We start from the raw sequence: 21,844 nt of genomic DNA on the forward strand, positions 1-21,844 counted from the left end.
TAGATTACCGTTCAGTCTCTTCTAAGGTACTGTGGTGGGAAGAAAAAAGTAATCTAAAAAGTTGAGCCGAGTTAAAAAAAAAAAAAAAAACCTGGCAGAAAAGCCAAGGAAATAATTCCAGTGTGCCAATTCGCTGGAGTCTTTGTTGTGGGTGTGATGGGGGTGACTGTCGCTCTCCATCTTCCCTGGGGAAGGGGTCATAGGAAATGCACTGTGCATTCCGGAGAGAGAGAGGTGAGACAAGGGAAAAAAGTTCCCTGCAAGCGAGGGACTGAGATTCAGACGGAGAGTAACTCTGCTGCAATATTTCCATCCTTAGGAAACCACTTTCCTCTGGGGTGTAGGCAAGGCTGGCTTGGCCTCTCGAAAAGGTCGTATTGATTCCTGGCCTTTGTTTTACACAATCACGACAGACAGGAGGATATTCATGTGCGAAAACTCTTGCAATTTAATATCCGGTCAGCAAAGCTTGCACGGACCTCTCCAGCCTAAAGTCCAGGGATCCCAAGCAAGAAAGGCGGGGCGTGGCGGGGAGGTCTCCTGGGAGGCACTGGCCTGATGGCCCGCCCGGGCCCGCCTCTACAGTTTGCGCTAGCCTTCTCTTCCAGAACCTCCAGTGGCTGTTGCCGAGAGCCACGACCTCCAGGGGTCAGGATCCAGCAAAGGCCGGGAGATGGCGCCGATCTTCAAAGGGTCCCGCACGCCATCCACTGGGGGCCAACCTGGAACCCTCCACCGGAGACCGCGGGAATAGCCGCTGAGTCAGCAACGCAGCGCGCCCGAGGTCGCCCTGACCACGCCCTGCCCGCGGCCCCGCCCGGCCCGCTCAGCGTCGGGGTTAACCCCTTCCACACTACCACAGGACAGTCACCCTGCTAGGCACTCCTTGGATTCCAAGATCACAGAACCCCGTGTAATCCCAAGTCACTCTCCCTACTGGAGTTCAGTGAGCAGTGCGTTCTAAAGTAGATTTCCTTGCCGGCCTAGGCCTTCGTTTCCCCAGAGTCTCTGCCTCAGTTTCTTTGCAACGAAAAGGAGTGAGACACTGGACTTCTGCAGCCAGGGGAGGAGGTAGGATAGGGTGGGAGGCACCTCTAGAGCTGTGTTCACCGCCGTTCTCAACATGCTTTTGAGAACTGAGGCTCGCTTCTTTATAGGACCTCTGAGAAGAGACCAGGAGCAGTGTGTGTGGGGGGGTCTTCCTCTCCGCCCCTTGCTCTCCAAAGCTTCTCCCAAAGGGTTTACAGTCTGTTGCTGGTTAGCCAAGAGTTAAAACCCAGGCAAGAAGGCGGGCTTCCCTAACGTCACTAGCACTCCTCGTCTGACCTCAGAGACTGGGGCGCGGCTAACACTGCCCCGCCCCCTCCCTCCCCAGTCCCCCCTCCCTCCCCGCTGTCACCTAGCCAGGGGCACATGATGCAACCCGCCGAGGTTTCAGCAGCTTGATTGGTGGCCGCACCCGGCGCCAGGCTCAGGGATTGGACGGAGGAGACTGTGACGAAAACTGTAAAGAAGGGAGGAGAGAAAGAAGAGGGAAGAGGGAAGGGGCCCCCCCTCCCGGCGGGCTAGGGGGTTGGGGAGGCGGGGTCCCGGCGCCGCGCTCCCAGCGCGCCAGTCCGGGGGCTGCAGGGAGCGCAGCACGCGCGGCCCGGGCCCGGGCCACCGGACGCCCTACCGGACACAACCCTCCCTGAAGCTTGGACAACTGCCCACCTCGGACACTGCACCGGACATTGCTCCCCACAGGGCTGGACACTACAACGGACACCACTTCCCAGCTCCGGACATTGCTCCCTCTCCCCGCCTCCCCGAGCCCTGGACACTCTCCCCCTCCCCCCTCCAGGGGCTCTGAGACAGAGCCCCCCGCTGACTCTTGCTAGCAACCCCGTGCACCCCAGCGCCTGAAGCTGCCTCCTCCGGGTCCCTACTCCCTCTTTCTCCTCCCGCCTCATCTTTCTTCCCCGCTCGCGTCGGAGCCCTGCCAATTTCTCAGACCCCCTGCAGCTCGGCCGCGGCTGCCCGCGCCCCCATCCCCCGGCTGCTTGCCCGGATGCCTCTCCCCGGGGGATTGTGGTGGCTCCTCTGCTGCCGTCGAGGCTTCACTCTTCTGCACCGGGACTACGGGGACGGCGAGCTTAGTGGGGACGGGGACGAGGACGAGGACGAGGAAACCTTTGAGCTACGTACCCCGAGTCCAGCGGGCGGCGGGAGGGTAAGTCCCGACGGGTTTGGAGCTTGTCTCAGCCCTTCTCACCACAACTGACCGTCGCATCTGCTTCTGCTCCTGCTCCAGACAAACACCGCGCTCTTGGTGGACTGGGAACGTGGAAGAGGTTTTTAGCCTGGGAGGTAGGGGGGGAGGCAGGGAAGTCAAGCAGTAGCCCTGCTGGGGATGTGCCTATGGGCCTCACTCCTTACATTGGGCGCTGTCCACCTGCTGGGGGCCCTGAGGCAGGGGAGGTGTCACGCGTGGCCCGAACTGGCCCTGCTTCTCCCTTCCCCGCCGGTCCCGCGTCCCATCCCGTCTCCTTCCGCCTCCGCCAGCGCCGAGGAATGTGGCGAGGCCGGCTGGGCGGCTCGGTCGCCTGGGTCCGCTCCGCTCCCAGTTGCTGAGCGCTGAGCGTAGGTGCCAGATGCGGGAGCTCCCGCCGCGGGGACCTGTGAGAGGGGGACAGGTCATCTTCGGGTTGGGGTCCGAGGCCGGAACTCCATAGAGCGGGAGCTGGGGGCCACAATTCCTCGAGGGCCCCTCATCTTTACCTGGTCGCTCAGGACTGAACTCTGGGCTCTCCCTGGTGAGATTCCTGGGGAATCTTAGAGGTGGGTGTTGGGGGGGACACCCGGCTGCCCGGGAATCTGCCCTGGGGAAACCCAGGTGGGATTGGTATTGAGAGGTGTCTCCTCTCTGGTGTCCCTGCACACCAGGCAACCACACTCCAGTGGTTGTGGCTTGAGTCAATCCCCATCCCCCGCTCAGGGGTCCCCAGAAGGCCGAGTGGCTTGATGCCCGATGCCCGGGTGGGGCGGGCTGTGCCTCTGGGGCGGGCGCCAGCACCTGGCAGGGGCGGAGGGTGGATAAATATAGAGGGGGGGGAGGGAAGCAGGGGATGGCGATTAGGGGAGCTGATTAGGGAGTGGTCAGCACCTGCACTTGGGGATGTGACTGGGAACCCCTCTCAGAACCTCCGGAAAATAGGTGGCACTGCACTCTGGGGAGTCATAGCACCCCAGCATCCCCAGTCTTCACTTTGTAAAAGGAGACATTGCTTCTCTCATGCTCCCCCCTCCCCCCAGAACTTGGGGACAGGTGTCCTGGCCCTCCTCCCCCACCCCCTTCTAGCTTAGGAGTCTGGGAGCAATGAGACAGTGGCATAGTTCCCACCTAACCTGACTGTTGGACTCCTTTGGTGCCTTTCTCTGAATCCAGTTTAAAGTTGAAGCTCTGAGGGATGGGGACAGAGAGAAAATTCCAGGCTTCACCTACTATGGATAATGTGTGTGCTTCCCTAGCCTGGCCAGCCCTTCCTGAGACCTGGCAAAGGGGCAGGGGTGTCTGCCTACCACTGCATCTCAGGGGTGCTGGTAGGAAGGTACAAGAAACTATACTGAAAGGGTCCCTCTTTCCTTTACTCACCTGTGTCAACCACCTGCTAGTCCTTCAACCAAGGAAGGAAAAATGAGGAGGAAGTGACTTTCAGTGAGAAGGGACATAATCCACCACTCCTTTCCAAAGATGAGGAAGCTAAGTTCCAGGGTCCCACTGGGGTTTAGTGGTTCAGCTGGTATTAGAAGCCAGATCTCCTGATTCTGTCAGTGTTCTTTCCACTCTACCCCACCCCTGTCTGTATCTTCAAAGGGTAATAGAATAATGGAGATGAGGCTACACAGCTTTGGTTACTCAAGCTTAGGCTGTTCTGTAGACACTGGTGGAAGAGGCTAGCACAGAGATTTCAGCTCCCTACAAAACAGCCACTAACTACCCGGGCTTGATTCTTAAATCCCCTGAGCAGCAGAGTCCTGGGAGCAGGAGCCAGGGGCATCCCGAGGGAGGCGGGCTCTCATCTTGAAGGCTGCCCTGTTTCCTCAGGGCCCCTTGGACGTGACACTGACTCAACCTGTGAGAAGTGGGCCGGTCTCCGACAGGTAAGTTCCACCCCTATACCTCTGGGTCTACAGACCCCAGCGGACCCTCCTGCTTGCCTGTCCTCCCTCGTTTGGTTGTGCAATAAGGGAGAGGCCTTAACACCCACCGGACGCTGTGGTTTGGCCAGCGTCCCCGGGGGGCGGTCCAGCTGGGGGCGCGGGGAGGAAGGAGGGGGGTCCGGTCTATTTCTGGTGCAAGGTCAGAACAGAGCCTGGCGGTTCCCACAGTTGGGGGGAGGGGTTCCCAGATTGGGAGAACGCATCCCTCTGGGTCTGGGGAGATCCTACTGAGGAGTCCCTGGAGGCGGGGTGCAGTACCCGCAGCCTCGCTCACCCCTCCCTTCCCTCAGGCTGCAGAGCTGGGAGGAGACACGGAGTCTTATCCCCGATAAGGGGCCACTGGAGGATGACCCGGATATCGTAGTGAAAGGTGAGGATTAACCTCGTGCACTCTGGAGCCCCCCCCAATCCCAAACCTACAGGGGATAATGTTAATTTCCTGCTGACTCCCCTCACCACCCTCCGGTTTTCCCCAGGTTGGCTGTATCGGGAGCCCCGTGGAGGAGGGGCAAGGCCCTGGTTGCCCCCACGAAGGGCCTGGTTCGTACTCACCCGGGACTCCCTGGACCAGTTCAGCAACAGCGGGAAGGGGGCACGGAGACTTGGGAGCTTGGTGCTCACCAGCCTGTGTTCAGTGACTGGCCCAGAGCGCAGGCCCAAGGAGACCGGTGAGCCTTGGAGGGGACTTGCTTTCCTTCCTGGGCAGTGGCCCCAGCCTGCCCTGATTACCTTCTGTGGTCTCTTTCCTCCCAGGTTTGTGGTCAGTGACCGTGTCTGGCCGGAAGCATAGCATCCGGCTCTGCTCCCCCCGCCAGGCTGAGGCTGACCGCTGGGGAGTGGCACTGAGAGAAGTGATTGCTTCCAAGGCACCGCTAGAGACCCCCACCCAATTGCTGCTCAGGGACATTCAGGTGTGAGAGAGGGGACTCCAGCAAGAAAAAGGCGGGTAGTAAACTCAGAATCTTTTTGGGTTGATGGGAACTCCCTTCTCCATCACCCTGACCCTTTTTCCCTGGCCTCTAGGAGAGCTGTAGTGACCCGGAGGCTGTGGCCCTCATTTACCACCGGAACCCAATTCTGAGGCATACCAGTGGGGCCTTATATGCCCCGCTTCTGCCTTTACCTTATGGAATCAGTGCCCCAGGTGAGTGTTGCCATGGCCCAGGTACTCTGGATGGCTGAGGTGGATTAGAAATAAGAAATTGAAATGTTTCACCAGACTGACATCTAGGAGTCAGAGGGCCTATTCAGCCTCTTTTCTTTTCTTCTTTTTTTTTTTTTTTATAAAATATTTTATTTATTTCTTAATGAGAAAGATAGGGGAGAGAGAGAGAGAGAGAGAGAGAACCAGATATCACTCTGGTACATGTGCTGCTGGGGACTGAACTCAGGACCTCATGCTTGAGAGTCTAGTGCCTTAGCCACTGTGCCACCTCCCGGACCACCAGCCTCTTTTTTTTTTTTTTTTTTTTGCCTCCAGGGTTATTGCTGGGCTCGGTGCCTGCACCATGAATCCACTGCTCCTGGAGGGCATTTTTTCCCCCTTTCGTTGCCCTTGTTGTAGCCTCGTTGTGGTTATTATTATTGCTATTGTTGACGCTATTCGTTGTTGGATAGGACAGAGAGGAGGGGAAGACAGAGAGGGGGAGAGAAAGATAGACACCTGCAGACCTTCTTCACCACCTGTGAAGTGACTCCCCTGCAGGTGGGGAGCCGGGGGCTCTAACCGGGATCCTTACGCTGGTCCTTGCGCTTTGCCACATGTGCTTAACCCACTTCGCCACCGCCCAATCCCCCACCAGCCTCTTTTCTTCCTTCCTTCCCCCCCTTATATCTGATAGAACAGGTAGAAATTAAGAGGGGAGGGGGCAATAGAGAGGGAGGGAGGGTATCAGTATAGCATAATGGTTATGCAAAGAGACTTTCATGCCTGAGGCTCTCAAGTCCTAGGTTCAATCCCCTACACTGCCACGAGCCAGAGCTGAGCAGTGCTCTGGTAAGAAAAAGGGGGGGGGGGCTGGGTGGTGGTGCACCTGGTTAAGCCCACATGTTAAAATGCACAGGGACCTGGGTGCAAGCCCCTGGCCCCCACCTTCAAGAGAAAAGCTTCACAAGTGGTGAAGCAGGGGTGCAGGTGTCTCTGTCTCTCCCTCTCTATCACCCCCTTCCCTCTTGATTCTGGCTGTCTCTATCCAAAATAAATAAAGATAATTTTTTTAAAAAAAGAGAGAGGGAGACAGAGAGACACCTTCAGTACTTACTTCACCACTGGGGAAGCTGTGACCCTGCAGGTGGGGACACAGGACCTTGCACACTGTAATGTGAGTGCTTAACCAGGTGCACTACCACCCAGCTCGTCTTATTTTTCAAAGGATAAAACTGACTGCATGGGGGGCAGACCCCTCTGAATACCTTCTGTATGGGTCTCATTCTAGTCATTGATGTTTCCTTATAAGTTTTTGACCTTTTCTCCTTTTTTTTTTAACTTTTTAAATTTTATTCATTTATTTATTCCCTTTTGTTGCCCTTGTCTTTATTGTTGTAGTTATTGTTGTTGTCGTCATTGTTGGATAGGACAGAGAGAACTGGAGAGAGGAGGGGAAGACAGAGAGGGGGAGAGAAAGATAGACACCTGCAGACCTGCTTCACTGCCTGTGAAGTGACTCCCCTGCAGGTGGGGAGCCGGGGGCTTGAACCGGAATCCTTCCACTGGTCCTTGCGCATTGCACCCCCTGTGCTTAACCTGCTTCACTACCACCAGACTCTCCCTTTTCTTCTTCGTATAACCCTATGACCATGCCACAAATCCCTTGCTATTGGTGGAAAAGCCACTACTTTTGGAGAATGTGCTGACCTCATCCAGTTATCCTTTTCCCCAAAAAGGGATGATGACTGGCCCAGGTCCTAAAACTAGAGGATTAAGGACATCTGGGAAAGAACCCTGGGTCTCTGACTTCTAAGTCAGCTTGCTTTCTGCCCTATGGTCATGACTTTCAGGCAGAGTCTGGGGCTTGAACTGCAGCCCCTTAGTCCGTCTGACCCCCACCTTACTAATTTAAATCTATGGTCAGCAGATCTGGAGGGACATCCATCCTAGTAGCAGGCCTAGAGTTTGGCTCCACAGGAACCACTGCTTTCCCTTAACTCTTCCTGTCATTGGTACCTCCTCCTTCTCCTTATACTCTCTCCCACCTTATTCTCTCCCCTTATACTCCTTCTGACCTTCCCTAGTTCACACCTTCATCCCAGGGCCGGGTTCTACATCTCCTCTCCAAACCTTCCCTCCACCCCCACCTTCCTGCAGGTCCCGGTTATGCTTCCTTGAGAGAGGAGGCAGTGCGGCTGTTTCTGGCACTGCAGGCTTTAGAGGGAGCGCGGCGCCCAGGGCCCCTGATGCAGGGTGTGCTCCAGACCTGCCGGGACCTGCCTGCACTCCGCGACGAACTATTCCTGCAGCTGGCTAAGCAGACCTCAGGCCCCGCGGGGCCCCCTGGGCTCCCGGCCACACGAGACCCTGCGGCCCTACGGTACTGGCAGCTCCTCACTTGCATGAGCTGCACCTTCCGGCCTGGGGGAGCTGTACGGGGACACCTCCTGGGGCATCTGGAGAGGTGAGAGGGGAATGCACCAGGGAGCTTCAGGGCAGGAAGAGAATGGTCACCTCCCCCCAAGGGCTTTGCAGATGGCAGTTTAGACCCAGAGAAGGCAGGGTCGCTGCTACTGAGTACAGTGTTTTTGTGGGAATTTCAAGAATCACATCCTACTGGCAAAGGCAGTGGAATTACAAAAAAGGCGCCCCCTTTGGGCAGAAGAATTATAAAAAGATTGATACAGCAGTTTAGTGCCAGGGCTCTTAGGTTAGAAATCAGAATGTGGCTGCATTTGGATCCCAACTCCTAAGATGGGGCTCAGAAAGAGTTGGGGAAGGTGGGAATAGGGCTGTGATTAGGAGTCAAGAGAGTGGAGTCAAGGGTCTTAGTTAACTTAACTTCATGGAGCACACCGGGACAGATCTAGTTTTTTTTTTTTTTTTGAAAGAGACAGAAATTCGGTGGGAAAAGGAGAGAGAAGAGAGAGAGACCTACAACGTTGCTTCACCGCCTGCAAAGTTTTCCCCTCGCAGGTGGGGACTGAGGGCTTGAAACCTGGTCCTTGTGTAGTGTAACATATGCATTTAACCCGGTGAGTCACCATCTAGCCTCTCCAGGGCAGATTTAGAAGATCTGGTGGCTGCCTTCAAGAACTTGGAGGGGAAGAACACTATGAGATAACAGAAACTATAACCGTAGAAAGCTGAAAAAGTAAAATAAAAATAAGGAGCAGGGGAGTTAGGAGGAAAGCCCTGTGAGCATTGAGGCTCGCCATTCTGTCTCACCCAGGACCGAACAGGCACTCCCAGGTTCGGAACTAGCAGAATACGCTCGCTTCATCCGGAAAGCGCTGGGGCGCACGCGCAGCAGAGAGTTGGTGCCCTCCTTGGCGGAGATATCCGCGCTGAGCAGACGGCAGGAGCTGTTGTGTACCGTGCACTGCCCAGGGGCTGGTGCCTGTCCTGTGGCCATAGACTCCCACACCACAGCGGGGGAGGTAAGGCCAGAGAAAAACCCCTGAAATCTCAATCTTTTCTCCTAGCTTCCTGACTGAGCCCTATTCATCATTTGGGTAAAGGTCATTGTCTGGCCTAAGAGGCCTGAGAGCACAATTCCCCCACTGGGTCAGCCCCTCCAAACGTTTTGGTAAGCCCTCCACACATATACACACATACACATCTGACATTTCCCTCAACACCCTCGCCCCTCCAGGTAGCTCGAGAGCTGGTGGGACGCCTGGGCTTGGCCCGGAGCCGCAACGCATTCGCGCTGTACGAGCAGCAAGGGGCCCAGGAGCGAGCCCTGGCTGGAGGGACTCTCGTGGCCGACGTGCTCACCAGGTTTGAGAAGTAAATGTCCAGCCCCAGCCCTGCTCTACATTAGCCTGTCTGCCTCTCGGCTTCGGTCAACCACTGAGCAACACTTGCCCGGTACAGTGATGTCAGCTGGCTCGCAGACGACCCTGCCGGCCTGCTCACCTGGGCTGCCCATTCCGCCCCGCCCCGGCCCCGCCCCCTGTGGCTAAGCGCTCTTTTATCTCCTGCAGTTTGGCCACCGAGGACGCCGGGCTGGAGGACTCCCCGGATTCGGGTTGGAGACTGTGCCTGCGTCTCCACGGACCTCTGCACCCTGAAGGACTGTCCCCAGACAGTCACGAACTGCCTTTCCTTTTCGAGCAGGTGTGCATCTCCGGCACTCACGGCCCCATATGCACGCCTCCCTTTCTGAGTCGTCTCATAACCTTGTGGCAACTCCAGGGAAGCCTCACTCGAACCCAGATCTCAGATCCCACACCCCGAGCTGTTTCCGCTAGGGGGCTCCCGCACTGACGCCAGGGCCTCTCCCGCAGGCTCACGCTCTGCTGCTGCGCGGCCGGCCGCCTCCGCCCGACGACACCCTGCGCGCCCTGGCGGCGCTGCGCCTGCAGAGCCTGCACCGGGACTTCTCCCCGCGGGCGCCCCTGCCACACCTGGACCGCTTGCTGCCGCCGCCGCCGCCGCCGGCCCCGCCGCGCGAAGACCCTCCCCGCCCGCTCCCCAGGCCTCCCCCCTCCGCCGCCCTGCTGGCCGGGGCAATCTGGAGCCCCGGCCTGGCCAAGAGGCGGGCGGAACGGGCCCGGGGCGGTGGACCCAGCCGCGCGGCGGGAAGCGTGGCCCGCGAGGAAGGAGGTGGCGCCAGCACGGCCGCTGCTGTGCTGGGCGGCTGGAAGCGGCTACGGGGCATGGGCCGAGCTGAGGCCATGGCTGCCTACCTGGCTCTGGCGGCACAGTGTCCAGGTTTCGGCGCTGCTCGGTATGACGTTCTGGAGCTGAGCACGGTGAGGGGGAGAAGGGAGAAGGGGGCTCTGGAGGTCCAAGCCCCACATCTCTGCCCCAGAGCCGCAGGTCCCCACTAAGGGCCATTTCACTCTCTACACCTAGCACAGCTGCCCTATGAAGTCCTAGTAGTCACTGACCCTCGGGGCCTCACCTCTCTGGAGCCTAGAGCCCTCCACATATGCTCTGTGGATCTGAGGGGTGGGAGTAGAGAGAAGCCCTGCTCACAGCCATCACCCACGCTCACCCCCAGCCCTTAATAATACTGCAGGGTTATTAACACTGTTCCACCTGAACCTGCCTTTCTCTCACAGGAGCCTGGTGGGGGCACTCCACAGAAGCTGTGTCTGGGTCTGGGAGCCAAGACCATGTCCCTATCCCGACCCGGAGAGACAGAGCCCATCCACAGTGTCAGCTATGGCCATGTGGCCGCCTGCCAGCTAATGGGCCCCCATACCCTGGCACTGAGGGTGGGAGAGAGCCAGCTACTTCTACAGAGTCCCCAGGTGAGTGGAAGAGTGGTCATGGCAGGAGGAACGAGGGAAAGCAGATATCAAGAAATATTTATTGAACTTGGATCATGGGTCAAGTACTGGGGGTCCAGCAGTGGCCAAAGATAAGGTTTTTTTTTTTTTTTTTTTTTGTCTCCTGGGCTTTATTGCTGTAGGCTAACCTTTTTAGAAAAAGACATACAAGGGTGGGGGAGGTATGCTGGTATACTACAACACTTAAGCTTCTAGGTGGTGAATCGGGCTCAAACCTAGGCCGTGCACATGGCACAGCAGCACCCACTCAGGAGATTTATCTGGGGAGTCAGATACTAACAAGGAATCCAAGACTAAGATAGTTGTGGATGCTACAAAGAACAGGCACAGTTGACAGAGCGGTCTGGAAAGGATACTCAAAGTAGGTGACATTTCAGCTACCCATAGGAAGATGTGGGAAAACAGCATTCCTGGTAGCCAAGGCCCTGCACTGAGATTAAAGCTGGCATATTTGGGGACAGAGAGAAGCAAGTGTGAGTGGGGGAGTGAGTGGTGATGAGAAGAGAAAGGTTGCAGGTGGTGTGGGGGGGGGCAGCTTATATTTGGTTCTGGTCAAGAAACTGGAGCCCAGAGACCCAAGCTGGGTGGAGGGTGAGACAAAAAAGAGGACTGGGTGGCTCCTGTTGCATTCTGCCCTCTGCCCTCTCTTAGGTGGAAGAGATCATGCAGCTGGTGAATGCCTACTTGGCCACCCTCTCCCCAGAGAGGCCTCGCAGCACTTCTTCTCCATGCCAAGACCTGCCAGACACCTCCCCTTCCAGCCAGCACCCGGCCCTGGACAAGCCCCAGGGACAGCCTGGCTGTTTGGGGCAGCTGCAGGACTGAGCCTGCCAAGAGGTCAGGACCTCCCTCTAGCCTCCTGCCTGGGCCTGGACTGCTCTGAGATTTGAGAGAATCATGGACCCTTTTGGCCCTGCAGGGACGGGGCACACCCCACAACCAAGAGCTGCAGTGGATGCAGACAATTTTCTAGTTTGTTTCTTAATTTATTTGTAGAAGACAAGTAAAAGAAAAAAATCCTTATTTACACAAACTCTTCCTGTGGGAGTGTTGTCAGTGGGACAAATGAACCCCATAGCTCAGAGCTCCACCCCTTAGGACGCCTACACTCTGGGCTTTTACCAGCATTGAGGGAAGTCTGGACACCACAGTGCTCCACCCTCCTTGACCTTCTGGATTTAACCTTTTCTTAGCCAGTATGCTGCCATAGGGTGGTGGGTGGGGCAGGCATGAAGGCATTTCTGAAGCTGGCAATTACCCTCTATTCTCCATTGAGTGGCGTAAGGGTGGCCTCCTGGCGTCCCTCAGGCCAGAGGGCAATGAGTCATCTGGACTGGCACTACCCAGTTCCTACCCTGGTGTTCACCTCTGGGCCCTGTTTGGGTTCATCTTTGGTGTGCCTACTGCTGTGGGTCTGGAATGAAGACAAGATTGGGACAGGATCCAGACCCAAGAACTTCTCTGGCACAGATAAAAGAGCTTATCAGGATGGGTTCAGCCTTACTCCTGGCCTCTTCCTGCTTATCATGTTGGCTAGAATTGTGTTGAGGATCTTACAGCCTTGGGTGCTGAAAATCTAGTGTCCCTGCTTTAGTCTCCCCCACAGTGTTTTTTCTTGGGGGGCAACATAAATCCACCTGAAGCAGAAATGCAGGCATCAAGGAGTTAACAGAACTCATACCCCTTTGAAGTCTTGAGAGATGGTATCCCCCTAGGCAAGGTATACCAATGAGAACAGTAGACATGCTAAGACCTGGACTGGAATAAGAAGCTAAGACAGGGAAAGGCTACCCTACTGTCATATCTGGGAAGTGGGGGAAACATGGAAATCCCTTCACTGTTCATATCCATGGACCAAGCCCTGACTGTATACATGCAACTAGACTTTATTATTTTATTAGTGTTAGACAAACATATTAGGGATCAGGGCATGGAAGAGAAGGAGTAGAATCAGTTCTGGGTCTAGAAATTAACTAAGAATGGTTGTCTGTGAAGAGAATTTGGGTCAGAGAGGCCAGGCATGGTGGAGATTGTGCCTAACTGTCCAGTGAAGATTTACTGAATAGTGATGAGGAAATCACCACTCCTGAGTGCCCCAGGAGATATAGTCTGGCTTTGTGGCTGCATGATACTCATCTATGAGCTCCTGCACAACCTCCCTGGACCTGTCTAGCTCATCAAAGTTCTTGGAGATGCTTTCCTTTCAGAACTACTCCAAAAAAGGCCTCCAGCTTCTGTAGCTTGTCAATACTGCTGACAACTCTCAGAGAACTAGAGGAAATGGAAATCTGCAGAATAGGAGCCAGGTACAAGGCAAGAAGTTGGGAAGGGATGGGGAAAGATGATGAAGGTAGCTAGTGGAACAGGGTGCCCAAAAGTTCTGGAGACTAGACTCACTTTGGAGATGCTGGTGTGGTTGGTTGTCATGAGTCCGATGACTCCCCCTTAGTGAGACTTTCATGACAGTGCCACCTGGATGCTGGCTGGGCCTCAGGGGATGAAGTTGGCCAACTATCTTTCCTGGATCCTTTGCAGGTTCTTGTGGACCTGGGGTGGACACAGCAACAGTGGTGGCAGTCTCTCCTCTAGGCATGGAAAGAAGGATCCTTGCCTACCTGGGTGGGGTCCACCTCCGCCTGGATGATGTTAAGGATGACAGTGTAGTAGTGGTTGGTCCGGTGATCCGACCTGTGGATACCATCACATTATTGGGCTGTAGCAGCTTCCTCATGACATCTAGGACTGTGGTCTTCCTCACACTACCTGAGGGACAAAAGCCACTATCTTACATCTACTGTTCACTAAACTTAACCTCTCTCACATGACTCCTGTTCATGTCAACCCCTTCCTTTCCCCAACCCTTCAGCTTCCTTGCCTGTGCCCCATGGACCAGAACCTCTCACCTCTAAACTGTCACTTCCATCTGCTTCTCAGTTTATGGTATCAAAAACTTCTTCATGGATTTTTTCATCCTGTCAGAGACATGGAAAAGGAGTGGCCAGAAGGAACATTCTGGAGAATCTCTGGGCAGTACTAGGAACTCTAATCTGGAAGCATCACCTTCTGTCATTGTGGTCCTCAACCCAAAACACTACAAAAGATTTGCCCACTATATGCATAAACTCTCCTCAGTTGTTCTTGTTAGGGAGGCATGACCCTCCTTTCTTCTCCTTTCCCTCTCCTTCCTTTCCTCTCCCCTCTACCTCTTCTCTTCTCCTCCTCCTTCTTCCTCTCTCTCCTCTAGTCAGAAATCCCCAGGCTGCTGTGTCTGCCTTATCCCAGGAAGAAAACATAAAGGGTCTCTGGCACAGGAACCTCAATACCTGGGAGAAGTCGCTGGCCCAGTTGCCAGCCCCTCCTTCATGCTCTGAAAGGCAGATGTCTGGGTTGTAGAGCTTGGCATAAGGAGGGGTTGAAGATGCAGTGGATCACCTGGGGCTTCGGATTCAGCAGCACAGCTCTGGGGATGTAGTACTTATCGTCTGTATGTAAGGGGGGTGTGTGTGTTTCAGGACAGCACCCCATCAGCTGGAGCCTGCCCAGGCCTCCATTCTTCCAGTTCTGGCTTCTGCCTACCCTCCTTCTGCCCCCCTGCCCTGTCAGTCCCACAGTGCCAGGTGGTCACCCTTCCCTTTTGGGATCCCCGAGGCACTGGCAGGCCTGGGGGGTAAGTCGCTGGGGGCATCTGGTAGACCCTGTGTTAGGTGAACTCGACGATGCCCTAAGGGCTGATACCATGTTCGAGGCACAGCTGTTTCCGATCTCAAATCCAACTTGGGGATGAGGAGAGACTCCTGGAAGCTTCAAGAGCTCTGAAGATGTCACATTCAGAGATTGGACCCAAGATACCTGGGTCTCAGAGCCAGCACAGCTTAGGGCTGGAGCAGTGGCTCTGCTCTGGGGCTTGTTTCATCATGCACAGTCAGACCTGGGGGTTCATGGAAGCGTATGGGAGAATGGTGGGTGCCAAGCCCCGGAGGGACAGAAGAGGGTACTAGCAGGGTCAGGCACTCACTGGCTCACTCTGGTTGCCACACTGGCCCAGCTGCAGGATAATCTTGCGGGGCATCGCTTTTCGGACGTGGGCGGGCCAGCCCAGCCCTGAGGGAGGCACCCCAGAGAAGAATGCCTGGCAGCGGGGTGCGCAGGACTTGGGGAGCACGCGGGTGCTCCGTCTGCGCGTGTGCAGTGTGCAGCCTCAGGCGGTTGGCGAGGCTGAAAGCCCAACCCTGCCATCATTTCCCCCCCCAAAGCAGCTGCAGCTGGAATTCAGCAGAGGCAGATGGGCCACGCCCCTTCTGCCTTGCTAGTCCAGCTCCGCGCCTGCGTGGTGAGGCTCGCCCAGCGCACTGGACCAGGGGCAAGGTGGGGGTGGGTTGGGCGTGTGGAGTCTGTTGCATTCAAGCCAACTCTTCCTTTACATTTCTTTCTTCCTTTCTCTCTTTCTTCCTTTCTCCCTATCTTTCTTTCTTTCTCCCTTTTTTTTTTTTTAAACCTCCAGGGTTATTGTTGGGGCTCCGTGCCTGCACTACGAATCCACTGCTCCTGGAGGCCATATTCCCCACATTGTTGCCCTTGTTGTTGTCGTTATTGTTGCCATTGATGTTGTTGGATAGGACAGAGAGAAATCGAGAGGGGAGGGGAAGACAGAGAGGGGGAGATAAAGATAGACACCTGCAGACCCGCTTCACCGCTTGTGAAGCGACCCCCCCCCCAGCAGGTGGGGAGCCTGGGGCTCCAACCAGGATCCTTAAGCCAGCCGGTCCTTGCGCTTCGCACCTTGTGCTCTTAAACCGGGTGCACTACCTCCCAACTCCCTTTTTTTTCTTTACCAGAGCACTGCTCACTGCTCAGCCCTGGTTTATAGTAGTTCTGGGAATTGAACCTGGGACGCTGGAGCCTCAGGCATGAAAGTCTTTTTGCATAAACATCATGCTGACTCCTTAGCCCAACCTAGAGCCATTCTAACCATTTCTGCCTGTGGCATACAGTACATGTTATTTTGCAGTCATTCACCACCATTCATTTCCAAAACTTTTTCATCTTTCCAAACAGACTCCATACCCATTAAACAGTAATGCTCCAGTTCTCTCCATTGACATTCAACTTTCTGTCTCCATGCATTTGACCACTCCAGGTTCCTCATATAAATAGAATCACAATATTTGTCCTTTTGTGTCTGACTTATTAAACTTTGCCATGATGTTTGCAGATTCTTCCATGTTGTACGATATGTCAGATTTTCCTCCCCTTTGGGGACTGTATAATATTCCACTGTATAGACCACATTTTGTGTTTATCCATTCAACTGTGTGACTGGACACTAGGGTTTCTTTATTTCCCTCAGGGTTATTACTGAGGCTCAATGCCTGCATGACAAATCCATCACTCTCTGCAGACATTTTTTCCTTTTTTTTTTTTCTCCCTCTTCTTTTACTTGGTAGGACAGGAGGAGGGAAGTAGAGAGGAAGAAAAGAGAAACCCTTAGAGCACTGCTCCACCACTCGTGAAGTCTCCCCCCTGCAGGTAGGAATTGGGGGCTTGAACCTGGGTTCAAGTATGTGGGAACAAGTGTACTCAACCCAATGCAAAACCTCCCAGTCCCTGGGGTTGCTTTCAACTATTGGATCTTGTGACTAATGCTGCTCTGAACATGTGTGTGCAAATATCTGAGTCCCTGCTTTCAACTTTTCTGGGTATGTACCCCGATGTGGAATTGCTGGATCATATGGTATTATGCAATTATTATTTTCTTTTTTCTTATTTTATTATATATAATATATACTATAGTATTATATATACTATATAATAATATATATGTGGATTTGGGGTTTTTTTGCCTCCAGGGTTGTCTCCGGAGTTCGGTGCCTGCACTACAAGGCCACTGCTCCTAGAGGCTACTTTTTCCCTTTTGTTACCCTTGTTTATTGTTGTTGTTGTTACTGTCATCGTTGTTGGATAGGACAAAGAGAAATTGAGAGAGGAGGGAAAGACAGAGGCGGAAAGAAAGACAGACACGTGCACACTTACTTCACTGCCTGTGAAGCGAACCCCCTGCAGGTGGGGAGCCGGGGGCTCGACCCGGGATCTGATGCTGGTCCTTGTGCTTTCCACCATGTGCGCTTAACCTGCTGCGGCACTGCCTGTCATCCGCATTTAACTTTTCAAGGAATTGCCATACCACTAATTACAGCAACTGTACTCCTTTATATTTCCACCATCAATATCCAAGGGTTCTACTATCCCACATCCTGGTAAACACTTGTCTCTTTGTGTTGTTAAGGACTGATTGATTGATTGATGTGAGAAAGAACCAGAGCATCACTCTGGCACATGTAGTGCTGTCATCAAACTGGGACTGCACATTTGCAAGTCCTGCATTCCACCACTGTACTACTATTAAAAAAATAAAACGTGGTCAGGCAGTAGAGCAGCAGGTTAAGCGCAGGTGGCGCCAAGCGCAAGGACCAGTTAGGATCCTGGTTCAAGCCCCCGGCTCCCCACCTGCAGGGAAGTTGCTTCACAGGCGGTAAAGCAGGTCTATAGGTGTCTCTCTCTCTCTCTTCCCCTCTATCTCCCCCTTCTCTCTCAATTTCTCTCTGTCTCTATCCAATAACAAATAAAAATAAAATAAAATAAATTTTAAAAAATGTAAACAGGAACTGGTTGAGATCTCTTACTTGGGAGATTACCTACTTTGTTATGTGCATACCCCAGTTTGAAATTCACCCCACAGATACCAATTGGAGTACTATGCTTCCATGTATGGCATCTCTCCTTTCTATCTGAAACAGTGATCTCAGAGCTGTGACAACACAGCATTGGGAAAAAAAAAAAGAAAAGAAAAGGTTTGGATGGGGATACATAATGGTTATGCAAAGAGACTTTCATGCCTGAGGCTCCAAAGTCCCAGGTTCAATTCCCCACACCACTGTAAGCCAGAGCTGAGCAGTGCTCGGGTAACAAAAAAAAGTATATGAAAATGACTGTATTTTTACTATGTATTTTTATTTTTTATATAGTAAAATCAGAATATTATATACTTGTGTGACCTAGTTTTTTTCATCTATATTAGATTTTTGCGATTTGGCCATGTTGGTACATGTAGAGTTATTTCTTTTAACTGCTTTATAGTATTTCACTTGATGAATAAAACCACTTAATTCTATTTCCATGTAGAACAATTAGATGGTTTCTATTTGATCTCTATTACAGCTAACAAGTACAAGACTTGCCTCAAGTATTTTCTCTAGGATGATCATGTCAGTTTACACTCTTACCAGACTGGACTTCCTTACCCCCCATCCACACTTCGATTATTGGTTTCCTTTATTTCTTTTTCTTTCTTTTTTTTTTTTTTAACTTCTCTTCTTTTTCTTTTTCCTGTTCTGTTTTGTTTTTACCACAGCACTACACAGCTCTGGCTTATGGAGTTGTGGGGCATTAAGACTTTTCAGTCTTAGACCTGAAAGTATTTTTATTTTATTTATTTATTTATTTTATTGTTGCTGTTGTTGTTGATGTCGTCATCATTGTTGGATAGGACAGAGAGATTTGGAGAAAGGAGGGAAAGATAGAGAGGGGGAGAGAAAGACACCTGCTTCACTGCTTGTGAAGGGATGACCCTGCAGGTGGGGAGCTGGGGGCTCAAACCGGTATCTTTACGCCGATCCCTGCTCTTTGCACCATCTGTGCTTAACCTGCTGCGCTACCACCTGACTCCCGACCTGAAAGTATTTTTACATAAACATTATGCTATCTCCCTAGCCCAGATTATTAGGTCTTAATATTTGTCTCCCAGATGCCCAGTGGAACCACAAGGTTTTCATGTTCTTTTGTCATTGACCTATGAGAACTGCTTTGCCTAACAATTGCTACTTCTCTCTCCTCTTCCTTTCCTACTCTTCCTTCTCCCTGACCTTCTCCTTCCCAAGCCTCCTGGCATCTCTTTGCCCCTTGTCGAGAGCTGGGCACAGCAGCCAAGTGGCTTTTTGGGGACTTCCCAAAAAGGGGGGCCTCCCGCTGTCTCCCCTTGTCTGTCAGTCTCCTCTCCCTCTTTTACCCCTCCCCCTCCTTCTTTCTTTGCATTGCTAGGTCCTTGTGCATTCCTGACTTCACCCTTCCTAGTTGGAGAGACAGAAAGGGAGCAAAGACAGATGCTACTATACCAGAGCTTCCTCTAGTGCCTATGTTGTACTTCCCCTGTAGTATGCTGAAACCTGGGTCTCTGGTAAGGCAGGCACCCTACCTGGTGAGCTGTTTCTCAGGCCCACCCATTTTTCCATTTACGCTATTTCTTTTACCCATTTCTTTTTAATTTTTTAAAAATATTTATTTATTTTTCCCTTTTGTTGCCCTTGTTGCATTTCTTATTTATTTATTCCCTTTTGTTGCCCTTGTTGTTTTATTGTTGTATTATTATTGTTGTTATTATTGATGTCCTTGTTGGATAGGACAGAGAAATGGAGAGAGGAAGGGAAGACAGAGTGGGGGAGAGAAAGATAGACACCTGTAGACCTACTTCACCTACTTCACCGCTTGTGAAGCGACCCCCTCCTCCAGCAGGTGGGGAGCCAGGGACTCGAACCGGGATCCTTATGCCGGTCCTTGTGCTTTGCGCCACCTGCACTTAACCCGCTGCGTTACCACCTGACTCCCTCTTTTACCCATTTCTATGAAAATTCTTAGTTGTATGAGTTGTAAATACTGTCTCTTGGTCTATGACTTGTCTTTACACTTTGCATATGGTGTCCTTTGGAATAGGGACAAGTCTAATTTTTTTTTTTTTTTTACTATTTAAAAAAAATTTTTATTATCTTTATTGAATGGAGACAGCCAGAAATTGAGAGGGCAGGGGAGATAGAGAGGAAGAGAGACAGAGAGACACCTGCAGCCCTGCTTCACCACTTGCAAAGCTTTCCCTCTGCAGGTGGTAACCGGAGGCTCGAGCCCAGGTCCCTGAGCACTGTAACTTGTGTGCTCAACCAGGTGTGCCACCGCCCAGTCCCACAAGTCTAATTTTAATGTAGCCAGTTACCTATCCTTCCTTCCTTCCTTCCTTCCTTCCTTCCTTCCTTCCTTCCTTCCTTTCCCTCTTTCTTTCTTTCTTTCTTTCTTTCTTTCTTTCTTTCTTTCTTTCTTTCTTTCTTTCTTTCATGCCTCCAGGGTTATGGCTGAAGCTCGATGCCTGCACTATGATTCCACTGCTTCTGGAGGCTATTTTTTCCCCTTTTGTTGCCCTTGTTGTTTATCATTGTTGTTACTATTATTGTTGTTACTGCTGTCATTGTTGTTGGATAGGACAAAGAGAAATCCAAGAGAGGAGGGGAAGACAGAGAGGGGGAGAAAAAGACACCTTCACTGCTTGTGAAGCAACCCCTCTTCAGGTGGGGTGCCGGGGCTCAAACCAGGATCCTGATGCCGGTCCTTGTGCTTTATGCCATGTGTGCTTAACCTGCTGTACTACTGCCCGCCGGCCCCATCCTTTCTTTTTAATTTATTTTATTTCTTTCATATGAGATAGACGATTTCTCATGAGAGAGAGGACTTAACACCACTCTGGTGCCCAGAATCAAAATGAGTGCCTCAGACATGCGAGCCCTTCACTATACTGGCTGTTTTCTTGTCTTACAGCTTGTTAAAGAAAGCACCCTTCTCTCAGTATCGTAGAACTGTCCTCTGTTTTCTTCCAAAAGTCCCATAGTAGCTTTACTTGTCTGTAGGTCTTTAGTTCATCTGGAACTTATTTGGAGGCCTGCCTATAAGATAGGGCCCTACTTTATATTTTCCATATGGATAACCAATTGTCTCCAAACCAATTATTGAAGAGTCTGTGCAGTCTCCCCTACCCAGCCCCCCTGGAACATTCCAAGCCCCTGCTCTGATGGAGGCCAGCTTCTGGCCTCTCTTCAGTTCCTTTGCTGTCTGTCTCCCTTCTGGCAGACTTTCTCTGCCAGCCATGCTGAGGCCAAGAGTCAGGCTCAGACTAGGTTTTTGTTTTCTTTTCTCTCTCTCTTTAGAGAACTCGGCCGCCCTCCAGGCCCTGCTGCCAGGAATCCTCTGGGCTTCTGGAGAAGGCTCTGGCTCTCCCCACTCCCGCCCCCTCCCTGGCCTCAGCTCTGCCTCACCCCTGTCGGGCCTCCCAGGCAGCTTCCTCTCTCTGGGGCCGGGCTGTCGGAAGAGCTCCAAGGTCCCCAGGGAGGATTGGTAGCCTTGCCTATTTAGGGAGGGTCTGGTTGCTTCTTTGAAGCTTAAGGGTGGGGTGGGAGCTCGCCTGAGCCCTTCCCCCACCCAAAGAACAGCTCCTTAAGGGCTGTCAGAGGCTGTGCCAGGAGGCACAGGAGGCTGTCAGGAGGCAGCCCAGGTGGAAAGCAAGGCTTCAGAGGTGAGAGCAAGCTTGAGGGCCTCCCCTCCCAGTGAGACCCGGTGCTTCCTTTAAAGTAAAAAGCTGTAAACAATTTATGAATACTTGTGAAACTCGAGAATTTAATTTCAGCCTTTACTTGTGATTAATAACAGTGCCTAGCTCCTCTTTCTGGTCGCCCAGAAGTGAGACTTTATTCAAAGCCCAATTTATAAGCTAGCAAGTTAGAACATGTGGCTTTCTCTGAGTTTGGAGAAGCTGCAGTGCAAATTTCTTCTAAGAAGCCTTCTCTGACAAGTTTGGGACTCTTCCCAGACTGTAGAATTGAGTTGGAAACTGAGTATACCACTAGCAGAACTGAACATAACTCCTCCCAGTTATCAACAGGCCCTGCTCTGCTCTGCCTTCTTTCTCTGTCAAGGGCTTCAGACTGATTCCCACCCACTCACCCCCAATAGGAAGTGTGAGAGAGAGGAAGAGAGGAAAGACACCATAGCAACAAAGCTTCTCCCAGTCCCATAAGGGTCACACAGGAATCTGGGTCCCATGCATGGCAAAGCAGGCACCTTCCCATGTGAGATATCTTACCAGTTCGGCAGACTTTGCTTTCTATTTCTGCTGAGAACTGGCCTATCCTGTATGGGTTAAATGAGATGAGACATAAGCACTTACACAGTGTCTGACTCATAGTAAACATGTAACACATATTAGCTGCTATTATTATTATTATTATCCATAGGTGTCACTGGAACTGAGTTATAGCTTGCCTACTGCTATGGATGGAATATCTTCTTCAGGGTAGAGGCAAAATCAGAGGCTACTTTAAAT

General features: G+C 52.5%; 2 protein-coding genes and 1 long non-coding RNA gene across 8 annotated transcripts; 1 reads left to right on the forward strand and 2 right to left on the reverse strand.

Annotated features, from left to right (window-relative positions):
* Nucleotides 1-424: 424 nt before the first annotated feature.
* On the reverse strand, nt 425-3,239 carry LOC132541917 (uncharacterized). Of its 3 annotated transcripts, none has more exons than XM_060203460.1 (4): nt 2,419-3,239; nt 2,188-2,316; nt 1,400-1,504; nt 425-722 (listed from the first exon to the last, which is right to left on the reverse strand). In XM_060203460.1, the coding sequence occupies exons 1-4, from the start codon at nt 2,678-2,680 to the stop codon at nt 592-594; spliced, it is 627 nt and encodes a 208-aa protein (XP_060059443.1). In that variant the 5' UTR covers nt 2,681-3,239; the 3' UTR covers nt 425-591. The 3 variants fall into 3 exon arrangements, with proteins under 3 accessions (XP_060059443.1, XP_060059444.1, XP_060059445.1); XM_060203461.1 differs by having other exon boundaries at nt 425-730; XM_060203462.1 differs by having other exon boundaries at nt 425-1,162.
* Nucleotides 1,523-11,686, forward strand: PLEKHH3 (pleckstrin homology, MyTH4 and FERM domain containing H3). Of its 4 annotated transcripts, none has more exons than XR_009553027.1 (13): nt 1,523-2,212; nt 4,088-4,143; nt 4,494-4,573; nt 4,680-4,871; nt 4,957-5,114; nt 5,227-5,347; nt 7,508-7,814; nt 8,583-8,790; nt 9,006-9,142; nt 9,340-9,472; nt 9,643-10,085; nt 10,423-10,614; nt 11,305-11,442. XR_009553027.1 is itself a non-coding variant. In XM_060203457.1 (13 exons), exons 1-13 carry the CDS (start codon nt 2,051-2,053, stop codon nt 11,476-11,478), a joined length of 2,388 nt encoding a protein of 795 aa, XP_060059440.1. In that variant the 5' UTR covers nt 1,523-2,050; the 3' UTR covers nt 11,479-11,686. The 4 variants fall into 4 exon arrangements, 2 of the variants coding, with proteins under 2 accessions (XP_060059440.1, XP_060059442.1); XR_009553028.1 differs by having other exon boundaries at nt 9,006-9,133; XM_060203457.1 differs by having other exon boundaries at nt 9,643-10,110; nt 11,305-11,686.
* LOC107523250 (uncharacterized) lies at nt 11,682-14,779 on the reverse strand. Its single transcript, XR_009553029.1, has 3 exons — nt 14,669-14,779; nt 13,977-14,135; nt 11,682-13,416 (listed from the first exon to the last, which is right to left on the reverse strand). It is a non-coding gene; the product is annotated as an uncharacterized LOC107523250 (long non-coding RNA).
* Between the last annotated feature and the right edge of the window lie 7,065 nt (nt 14,780-21,844).

This window comes from Erinaceus europaeus, chromosome 12, assembly GCF_950295315.1.
Source record: "Erinaceus europaeus chromosome 12, mEriEur2.1, whole genome shotgun sequence".
NCBI lineage: Eukaryota > Metazoa > Chordata > Mammalia > Eulipotyphla > Erinaceidae > Erinaceus > Erinaceus europaeus.

Excerpts from the sequence above, each read along its gene's own strand:
- PLEKHH3 (XM_060203457.1), top strand. The coding sequence starts at position 2,051 with ATGCCTCTCCCCGGGGGATTGTGGTGGCTCCTCTGCTGCCGTCGAGGC. Across the intron at positions 8,791-9,005 it reads CCCACACCACAGCGGGGGAG|GTAGCTCGAGAGCTGGTGGG; the intron begins GTAAGGCCAGAG and ends TCGCCCCTCCAG. Across the intron at positions 9,143-9,339 it reads GTGCTCACCAGGTTTGAGAA|TTTGGCCACCGAGGACGCCG; the intron begins GTAAATGTCCAG and ends TATCTCCTGCAG.
- LOC132541917 (XM_060203460.1), bottom strand. The coding sequence starts at position 2,680 with ATGACCTGTCCCCCTCTCACAGGTCCCCGCGGCGGGAGCTCCCGCATC. Across the intron at positions 2,317-2,418 it reads GCAGGTGGACAGCGCCCAAT|TCCACCAAGAGCGCGGTGTT; the intron begins GTAAGGAGTGAG and ends CCACGTTCCCAG. Across the intron at positions 723-1,399 it reads CATCATGTGCCCCTGGCTAG|GTTGGCCCCCAGTGGATGGC; the intron begins GTGACAGCGGGG and ends GGAGGGTTCCAG.